This window comes from Poecilia latipinna, unplaced genomic scaffold (genome assembly GCF_001443285.1).
Source record: "Poecilia latipinna isolate Pla-1442-1.1 unplaced genomic scaffold, P_latipinna-1.0 Scaffold477, whole genome shotgun sequence".
NCBI classification, from domain to species: domain Eukaryota; kingdom Metazoa; phylum Chordata; class Actinopteri; order Cyprinodontiformes; family Poeciliidae; genus Poecilia; species Poecilia latipinna.
Window position 1 is genome coordinate 1 of NW_015113093.1, and position 10854 is coordinate 10854.

At 39.0% G+C, this 10854-nt stretch overlaps 2 protein-coding genes across 3 annotated transcripts in view; both read left to right on the forward strand.

The window, feature by feature from the left end:
• Window positions 1-4: 4 nt before the first annotated feature.
• On the forward strand, window positions 5-8437 carry fam135a (family with sequence similarity 135 member A; the record flags this gene model as incomplete). The annotated part of the gene is made up of 14 exons (XM_015039593.1): window positions 5-167; window positions 979-1056; window positions 1422-1471; window positions 1988-2146; window positions 2814-2887; window positions 3009-3163; window positions 3267-5166; window positions 5264-5424; window positions 5514-5605; window positions 6062-6159; window positions 6308-6459; window positions 6559-6669; window positions 6753-6866; window positions 7242-8437. Coding segments are annotated over 14 exons (3513 nt in total), but the record flags the coding sequence as incomplete, so codon positions are not given.
• Window positions 8438-9666: 1229 nt separating this feature from the next.
• Window positions 9667-10854, forward strand: part of zgc:172136 (FERM domain-containing protein 6) — a 15032-nt gene continuing 13844 nt past the window's right edge. The window contains exon 1 of one of the 2 annotated variants that reach the window (XM_015039597.1): window positions 9667-9854. The gene's annotated coding sequence lies outside the window, so the exon portion shown is untranslated. The remainder of the gene's footprint in view (window positions 9855-10854) is intronic. The other variant, XM_015039598.1, reaches the window with a different exon arrangement.

Sequence of the window (10854 nt, forward strand, 5' to 3'; positions counted from 1 at the left end):
TTGTCTCCATCAGGGGAGGACGTTCCTGGTATCGGACAGCTGTCTGCAACATGCCTTCAGCATGCACCATAACATCTGCTCCATTCTCCTAATAGCCTACCGGGGCCTCTTTGATTACTTTACCTCTATAACCAAGGACCTGCCCTCGTCACACCGAATTGAACTAGGTATTAAATGTTACTTTATGAATTATATAACGGCATTGTTGTATTGTTGTGACTTTTATTTTTGCATGTTTTTGTTTTCCTTAAAACACAGGAAAATGGGTAATGCCCATGTTGTTCCATTTACCTTGGAAGTTGAATCACTTAATAATTATCCAGTCACACTTCAGAAAACCTGTGATTTACTAACAGCTACCCTCTGAATGTTCTATGCTAATGACAATATTAACTGATGGCATACTTATCCGGGTTTTGGACGTTTCTGCCCTTTAGCAATAACTTGTAGAACCAGGTGGACAATGCTGTTTGCCCATCTGACCTATTATGCAGAAAAAAAGTGTAAATAAGCATTTCATTTAGAGGTCAGATGTTGAAGAAACCCCAGAATTCAAAGTTGTATTCCTGACTTTAGGGCTGTTGAATCAGATTTAACTTATGGGTGTAAATGGAATACAATATTAGGCATTACCCTGTTTTCACCTTTTTTTTTTGTTTTTGTTTATGTTTTAATGCTTTGCTTTTTACCGTTTTAAAACATGTGTTTGTAGTTGTAAACTCACCTGGCCCTGGCACAATACTATATAAACCCCTTGTAGAAACTCCAGAAACAAGTCTTTTTTTTTTTTTTTCACATAACAATTTTGGGTAACTAATTAAGCTTACAAAACACCTGCACTCATTAGATAAGTGGACTAAAACCAAAACCAAAGCACAACTAACCATAGTTGCCATAGCTAATCCCCATGAGTGGACAAATTATTAATCGGTGATAATTAATGAAGGTTAAACATGCCTATATGTGCAATCTTACTAGCCAAGCCCAGCATGCAGGCGCTATATGAGAGAGTACTCAGAAGACCATATCCCCGAGGGCAAAGGCACGTCTACATAGGTATGTCCTGACCCTTTCAGCTCATCGAATCAGCCTGCCTTTCTCTCCCTCCTTCTCTTCACTCCAGTTTCTTCCATCGAGAAAACGGCACCTTTGATCCACTTTCCAGAGAAAAAAATTATTCAGCTACTTTTCTTCTTTACTTTTATTGCTGGTTTTTATGCTTAAAGACCGAGGGCAAAAAAGTTTGATGCTTCTTTTCTATCAAAATTCTCAGCTTTGTCTGGTCATGTCTTATAGAAAGTACCTTCCAACATCTGTTCTATCTGGCACAACAACCTTTTCAGCTCTCACATTCTTTTTCTGGCATTTTCTGTACACTTCAATAACAGTATTTTTATTATTTTTTTCTTCCTCCTGCTCAGAACAACTTGACTTAGAGGCCCGTCTAACGGAGTTGTGTGAACAAGTAAAGGTCAGATTTCCTTCACTTTTTGCTTTTTGTTCTTTGTCATTTAGCGTTTATTTGCTTGACAGGAAAGTGTTTCGCTGCTTGGAGTATTGACATTTTGTAAGTATTAGTTATAATGAAGTGATAATATGAAGAAGAGCTTTTTTAGTAGGTGAAAAGCTTTTGTTTCATTTTATGATTCAAGGTGTGGCACTAAACTATTATGGAGTGACGTCAGCTTCTGCCTGTAGCAAATATTTTGTCGTCAGAATCTGGGCTATTTAAATTTTTCTTCAGTTATTAAAAATGGTAATAAAAGTAGTTTTTCTTTTAGATATAATTACCAAGGTGATATCATAATTTTTTTTAACTCCATATAGTTGGAAAACTCTTTGCAGAGTTTTGCAAAGAACTGCTTCAATAAGGTTGTGAGAAACATTCCTCACGTTAATGAACTGTCTGACTTCCTGTTACTTACGGTCTTGTTAAGGAAAATATGTTCCCTTTTCATTTGTTTGACTTTTGTTTTTATACTTTTAGGGAAAGGCAGAGTCACCTGATGAGCTTGCAGAACTTGTTAATATGAACCTTGCACAACTCTGCTCTCTGCTCATGGCTCTCTGGGGACAGTTCCTGGAAGTTGTGTCCCTGCAGGAACACGTTGCTGCTCTACTAGCAATGGAGCACCACACACTAAGAGTGAGTCCGGCATATCATTTGGTCATTATTGTAAACATCTGGATACACTTAACCAGTTAAAGTTAAACACACACCAACATAGTCCATTCTGCAAAAAAGATTTTTTTTGCTCTTTCACAAATTTGTTTAAACACTGTAAAAAAATCACACAATTTTTTTTGTGATTTTTAACCCTAACCCACTACAGTAAACTAGCTCCAGGTTAGCATCACTACAGCCATGGTGTATATGCGTATTTTTTTTAATCATACTTATGCTGCACACAACATAAGTGCCACTCTGTCCCTACTGATGGCAATGTATTCCCTACAAATTAATAAAAGACAAGTTAGTTTGTCAATGACAAAATTAATTCTGCTTAAAAAAACACCAATAGTCTTGACTAATTTACAAAGATGATTTTTTTTTTTTCTGGACAACTGCTCCTCAAATGTATAGAATTTAGTTTTATATCTTTTTTAAAAAAATTATGGAAAAGTAGTACAAAATTAGTTAAAACAAGCCAAAAATAATGATAATGAACGATAGAGTACAAATACATTGCAAAATATCACATTTAAATTATTAATTAAAAAAACAAACATGCAGGTATTTAAATGAATAAAAATTAACCTCAGAAATTGTACTTGCACGGCTTGTTTAAATTTTTTATTTTTTTTTTAAACAGGTTAGACGGTTTGCAGAGGCTTTCTTTTGTCTTGAACATCCAAGGCAATCTGCACTGGCGTATCAGGAACTACAGTAAGTTGTTCTGCAGACTTTGTCTTGATCGTTTATAAATAGCTTTGATTTGCCTGGGGGACATTTTGTTTATTCATTCAACTTATGAACTCCTTTTCTTTCTGGGTTTTCTATCCATCAGTGCTCACAGCCACCAACAGATGACTAATGCCATCAAAAGCTCCAGTTACTTCCTGTGTTTGCCTCCACTACCAGTGGAATGTGCAGACCTTGATGGGGACGTTAGCTCTTTGCCAATCATCTTTGAGGATAGATACCTCGAATCTATCACTGAGGGTTGGTAACACAGAATTTATGATTCATAGTTTATTAAGAAATATATGGTTGCACTCATTTTTCATGTCTGCATTCAATTCAATCTTTTTTTTTTTTCCTTAAGATCGTGATGGTCCATGGCTGGGCATGCACAATTCAAGAATTCCCTCAGTTTCGAGTAAAACTGACAAGTCTAACTCAAAGGACTGCAGTGCATCAGCCAGTACAATACCAGAGTCACGCAGTGCTCTGCTGGATACTGCCTGGTCAGAAAACTTTGATCCACCACCTAAGTCCAAAGGCAAATCAGTAAAACTGAAGAAAAACTCAAAAACTGAGAACTCCAAAAAGTTGACCAGACAGGGTTCCAAGGACTCTGTGGTTTTAGTGGGTTATAAAAACCTTAAAGCACCCCACAGCAATATTGGCACAAAGTACAAAGAAGACGAGGGCTCTGTTAACCAAGACGAGGAGCAAGATACCTTGCGGCTTGACTCAAGTAGCTATTCACGGACTAATGCAAGCTCTGTTTTTGATTTTAGTGGCACTTCAACAAATATGAGAAACACTGCTGATGACTCTGTTACAAGCTACAATAGAACTACTTCTGCTTGTAATAAGGATGCTTATAAAAATCTTTCTACTTTGGACTCAAAAAGCAGCCCTCAGGCTGGTACTGGGGCTAGTACGACAAGTCAACAAGCTCATAAAGGTGTTCATGTAGACCGCTTTGGCCAACAACAGCAACAGTGCTCTCCCGGCTTAATGGAAGATGAGTCAAAACCGAGTAATAAGGATGTCATCCAAGCTGATAAAGTAAATGTTCTTCTGCCAAATCAGGCTGTTTCAAGTCATGGCAGTAATATTCCTAAGATCATCCAAACCAATGTGTGTGATTCGCAGCAGTCGGCTCTGGAATCCGTTTTTGAAAGGCCAAGTAAAAGTGCAGCACAACGTAGTCAGGCCTGTGCGGTCACAGTGCAGGTGAAGAGCGACTGTATCAGGTTCCAAGATGTAGGGGCCCCTATTGCCTCATCTCGCCTGTCGGACTCCGGCATTGAGAGTGAGCCCAGCTCCTTTGCCACTCAGCTGGCTCTAGGACCACAAGCAGGGCCAGGCTTCACTGAATCAGGTTTCACTGCTTCACACACAGAAAAGACGGTCCAAATTCCCGCTCCGCTCCCCGTCCAGCAGAATACAACGCAACGGCCTAGCGGCACAGGAGAAATTCTGTGTCCAGAAAGTACAAGTGCTTTAAGCGGAGTCCAGTCCTCGCTTACTTCCATCAACTCCCTGCCCTCAGACGATGACGGCGAAGGTTCTTCTAAGAGTTCCAGTGGCAGAAAATCCAGTGTTCTGGTACAAGAGCAGAGTGTCGTGTTCTCCGGAGACGTTACTCAAAGAACCGATGTAGCCTGCAACCTTGACACAAGTGCTGGTGATTTTCAACTTCCAGCAGATTTAAAATCTGCAGGAAGTTCGGAAATTGGAGTGGAGGAAACCGGCGGACTGGGGACGTCTAAGGAATCCCGTAGCGATCCTCACACAGCTTGCCCTTCCAGTAACTCTGCCACGAGTAGCACTGATCTGGTGAAGCGTGGGATGGTAGAGAATTACTTTGGCTCATGCTCCAGCACAGACGTGTCTGAGATCAGCCCTGTGGAAACGTCCGCCATTACTCTTGGTATCCGGGCAGAAGCACAGGTGGAGGAGGATGAGGATCAGACGGAACATGAGATGATTGAGAACGGTTACTACGAGGAAGGCGACTGCTATGATTTTGTGAACGGCGTTGCCGATGATGATGACCCAGCTGGGGTTGCTGCTCCTCACGAGCCACGCCTACTGTTTGAGCAGCTTAGCGCTGCTCATCTCCATGAAGCTAAAGATTCATCAAAAGCTCCTTTATGCTCCAATCTGCCCTCCAGCAGCACTAGGTATAGTTTAAGTAAGTCTCCCTATTCCTCCTCCACATCATCCAGTCTGCACTGGTACGAATGCGCACCCACGCCACAGATGAAAGCGTGAGTCATCTCTGAAATATAAAATTTTCAGTGCATACATTTGCTGTGTGTCTTATACATTAATGAATAATTAATGCATTCCATTCCACATGTACAGGTTCATCAAAGCTAAAGAGGAAATGAAGCAGTTAAAGCTCCCTGGTTTCCTGTACAGTGAGGTCCCTGAATTGGCCTCCACCGTTCCCTATTTCAGCTTGGAGGAGGACGAGAGCTGTGAGGAAGGCATCCATCTCATTGTGTGTGTGCATGGTCTGGATGGTAGGTGACCTTCCGTCAGAATCTCAGACGGTAAAGTTGGTCATTCTGCAGCCGTTTCTAAAGTCGCTCCTTTTCCTGTATCGCTGCAGGCAACAGTGCAGACTTGAGGCTGGTGAAGACTTACCTGGAGCTTGGTCTGCCTGGCGCTCGGATAGACTTCCTAATGTCAGAAAGGAATCAGGTATTCAGATTGTGAAGTCTTTGCTTGCCATTATGAATAGAGATTCACTGATCAGAATTTCCTAGCCTGTTCCATTCATTTTGGGTCTGAACTGCCTTTCTAAGGACATTAACAGATACAGAATCAAAAATATGCTACAGATGTATGGGATTTGAGTTGAACAAAATTAAACAATTGCAAGATTAATCCATTATCATCTATGTTTCTAACTTTTTATGTGATGTCTTATTTTTTTGAACTTGCCATGTGGAGTGGTGGTGGAAGTTCTTAGTTTCGATCCATTTAATAAATACAAAATAGATTTTTGAGCATCTGGCCTGCTGGTCATTGATCACAACCGATCAAGAGATTTTTTCCCTCAGATTTTTTTGGGGCTTTTTTTTTTTTTTTTTTTCTCAATTAAAACAGTTTTGACAGCTTCCGTCCTCTTGTTTCTCTCACCTTTTCTATTTCCAGAATGACACATTTGCTGATTTTGAGTCAATGACCGACCGCCTGCTGGATGAAATCNTCCAGTACATTNAGCTTTACAACCTCACTGTGTCAAAGATAAGGTAAACTGCTCAGTCCCAAACTAATATCAAAATATTTTATTAATGAATACAGCTTGTTGTGATTTTCTGCTCATTTTGATAAGTTAATTATTCATGAATTAACCACATTATAGCTGACCAATAACCTTCCAATGTTGTTACTTTCCAGCTTTGTGGGGCATTCTTTGGGGAACCTCATAGTTCGCTCAGTGTTAACCAGACCCAGGTTTAAATGCTACCTGAGCAAGCTGCACACATTTCTTTCCCTCTCAGGACCTCATCTAGGCACACTGTACAACAGCTCTGCTCTGGTCAACACAGGTAAACATGAGAAACGCATTACTGGCCACTTGGTTCAGCTAATTTTATGTCACAGTTAGAACAAATAAGCACTAAAATGTAAATGTTTTTCTGTCTCAGGCCTTTGGTTCATGCAGAAATGGAAAAAATCAGGATCTCTCTTGCAGCTGACGTGTCGGGATCACTCTGACCCTCGCCAAACGTTTCTGTACAAACTCAGCAAAAAATCTGGTTAGCTTTGCTATTTATAGCTGTTCATATCAAATACAGAACGAGATTATAGTTCTAACTTGTCTCACCATCTGCCTTTTAAGGTCTGCAGTACTTCAGGAATGTGGTGCTGGTGGGGTCACTGCAGGATCGCTATGTTCCCTATCATTCTGCTCGAATAGAGATGTGCAAAACGGCATTAAAAGACAAACAAACAGGTGAGTTGATCCAAGATCAAAGCCACTATCCACTTTTTTTTCTTTAGAGTTGCATGTAATCACAAAGGTCCACATGAAGCAAGACTCTGAAGAAGCGTTCCCGTAGTGTTTTTTTGTTTTAGTTGATAGGAGGAAATTTTTCAAGACATTGGTTCTTCTGTAGTTGTAATATTGTGGTAAATTTCAACAAATAAGAAAACACTCAATTTATTCCAGTAATTTAAAAAAAATTATTACACGCAGTGATGAATCTGTGTGTAAAAATATTTTTTTTTTCTTATAATTCCCAAAAGCTGATGAAAATTCAGAAGTTCGAATATTACACAGAAACACTTTTTTAATTTATACGTCCTGCTTCTCTCCTGTGAATACCAGGGCCCGTGTATGCTGAGATGATTGAAAACCTGCTGCTGCCAGTACTTCAGAACAAAGACTGTAATTTAGTCAGGTATGATGTCATTCATGCCCTGCCCAACACAGCCAACTCCCTCATTGGCCGCGCAGCGCACATCGCCGTCCTGGATTCTGAGATCTTTCTGGAGAAGTTCTTCCTCGTTGCTGGCCTCAAATACTTTCAGTAGGACAGAATCGGAATCAAACACTTGGCTGGTCAAAAGGAATGTGGTGCTGATACCTCACTGCTACTATATATTGTTTTGTTTGTATTTTTTTTCTGGTAGTGGGATTTAGATGAGCTCCTTTTAAAATACACTTAATTACCATTCAAGCACATTTTAGGAAAGATCATGTTTTTTATGTTTGTACTGGAATCAGTAGATGTGGAGTTTACCATTTTTATTTTTCTACCTTAATTTTTTAACTTTTTTTCTGTGTTTAAGAATTAATTTCTCCCATTCAAGTATATTTTAGTATTTATGTGCTATGTTTTTATTTGAACTATTTTACTTTAAGCTAATTGAGACATTTTAAATGCTGAACTGGAAATGTAGCTGCTACATAATATAATGGCTGTTTTTGGTGAGCTGTCCCAAGTCAGTTCTGCACATACTGTACTCTGCATTTCAAATGTTTTTCCACCAATTTTAAGAGACATTGCATTTTTTGCACCAAGTACATTTTACAAGCTTTTTTACTGAAAACATCATTTGTAAGATAAATAAATAAAAGTTACTTTTCTATCAACGATTTCCCATCACTTTTAAAGGCAAAGGTTCCATCTGAAATAGGATTATTGCTCAGATTTTTTCAGCTTTGGCTTTGTTCTTGATACTTTATGTGGAGCATTCTGCACATGTACCCAGCCTGGTGTTGGGAGACTAAAGCTTTGCCTTTAACATGATGGCATTTCATTATTTGGATTCAAAGTAACGATCATACAGGGAAAAAAAGCACATACTGAAAGTATCTGGTGATTTGTTTTCTGAACAGCTGTTTATATATATATATAATTGTACTCTACCATTAAAATGTATACTGTACAGTAGATAACCTAACTTGTCTGTCTTTATGTTCATTTTCAAAAAATAACACTTCAAAGACTGGTAAATTATAGCAAGAAAAATGTTTGAAATTATGTTACAATGCCTGCCAATACAATTTTATCAAACACATTTTAAAGTGTGGTCTTTTGATTTTGTGAAGTCCTGAAAACATTTATTCATGACATGAAAATGTCATGAATTAACAGTTCTGGAATTTAAATTACTTTGTAAACGTAATAATGCTCCTTTAAGTTTTTCGCATTTGTTACAGCCGAAAACTACAGAATTTATTAGGTGTTTGTATTAGACCAACATAAATTAGTGCATTTTATCACATATGGCCTACAGTGTTGGTTTTCTGTCAGTTTTTATTTTCCCACTCCAGTCAAAAAGTTTAATGTTGGTCTCATCTGAGCAGAGCAACTTCCACATTTTTGTTTGGTCCCAACATGGCTAATATCAAACTGGTAGCTTTTTCTCCTCAGTAAAGCCAGAATTTGTAGCATGCTCAACATGTCCTGTTAAATGTTTCTTTAGCTGAACTGTGGATTTCTGCAGCTCCTATATTGATCAAGCTCCTCATGTCTGCATCTCTGGTCACATTTTAACATCCTATAAAAGGACATATTAGTCAGCATATTGCAGGTCTTGTTTTTCTAGATAGAAAGTGGTGTCAAACGTCCTGTCGTGTAATTTTTTTCAGTAAAGCTCAGATATAAGTGAGTTGTATTTCGCTGAACTATGGGGAAAAAATAGCTCTGTGGATCGTAAAAGTTGCAGACCCCAGGTTTATCAGCAGCTGACGTTTGTGGTGGAAATTATGCAAGAACGAGGAAAAGTAGAAGAATGTTAGGCGCTCCAAAGTCTTGTATTATTTCTCTGCATTTGTAATGACGCAAATGATCCTGAAGGTGGCAGTATTGACTAAATTAGATATGATCAGATGAAGTCCTGGCTAAAGTTTTGTCGTCATATTATTTATTTATTTATTTCGTGATGAATTTTGACAGCATAAAGTGGATTTTACTCAGCACGCTTCTTCTCTTAAATGTTTTAATAATGGCTTAACTCAAATTAATTGCATAACACATGGTCCTACTGCTCTTGTAGAGCCTGGGCCTCTAATTAGCACAGCTCACAAACCACCCATGTCGGGGGGAGGGGGGATGAAAAACTTCTTCTTTCAAATATTAATGAGTTGAACCTTGCCCATTAATTAACATGTTGGTTTTTCTCTTATGGACTACTTTAACCGAAAATGTACTAAAAGAGGGGGTTTAAATCGTAACATGCGAGAAAAAAAGTTTCTTAAAGAACCATTCAACACCCCCATAAATAATCCCAGATGGTGTCGCTCAAACGTTTGGGCTTCAGGGTGGTTAAACGCAGGCATACACATGCAAGGTGGAGTACAACATGCAAGAAGTACGACTGTCGTAGTTTTTTGTTGATAATTTCTTTGGCTAAAAGCGTTTTTATCAAGCCGTGAAAATACCTGCAAGTGGACAACTGGGCTCCTTCGCCTCTGGCAGTAATTGCTGTAAGAGTAAGTTATTCGTTAAACTATTTGTACACTTGTTGCAGTATGAGTAACCAATTTTTTTTTTTTTTTTTTAAATAGAAACGAGCAGAATGTTTTTTGTTGTTTTGATTTATGATTCGTGATTTAACTAGTAAAACGAGTAAATAACTTTGGCAGAAACTTTTAGGGATGTTGCGTCAGTTGCCTACAAGTATTTCCTTAAATAAAACACAATATTAGAGTCATTCAGTACAAACTATGTTGCAGAGCTCTGTACACTCTTAACGCCTGTCAGGACTCATATGCCAACCCGCTCCCCTCAAGCTGAAAATCTGGCTCACGCTATTGTTTTAAAGTGGGATGAATGTACATGGTGTTCCCCTGTTTATGCTAATTTCCCCTTTTATATTTTCCAGTGGGGTTTTAAAGGGTTCTAGTGGGGTATTGCTCAAACCTGGGAGAGGTTTTTTTTTTTTTGTTTTTTTTTTTGTTGGTTTTTTTTCCCCTCGGGCCAGCAGCAGTGTACGGAGCCCCTAAGGGGACATGGAGAAAAAAAAAAAGGAAAGAAATCCCGACTTATTATCGCGAGATCCCGAGAAACTAAGTCGAGATCTCGAGATCCCGACTTATTATCGCGAGATCCCGACTTATTATCGCGAGATCCCGACTTATTATCGCGAGATCCCGACTTATTATCGCGAGATCTCGAGATAATAAGTCGGGATCTCGAGATCTTGACTTAGTTTCTCGGGATCTCGAGATAATAAGTCGGGATCTCGAGATAGTAAGTCGGGATCTCGAGATAATAAGTCGGGATCTCGCGATAATAAGTCGGGATCTCGCGATAATAAGTCGGGATCTCGAGATCTCGACTTAGTTTTTCGGGATCTCGCGATAATAAGTCGGGATTTCTTTCCTTTTTTTTTTTTCTCCATGTCCCCTTAGGGGCTCCGTACCTTATTGACTAGAAGCAGTGAATACATCCCTTCGGTTTGTCATGCACACGGCTATTTGTATTGTACTG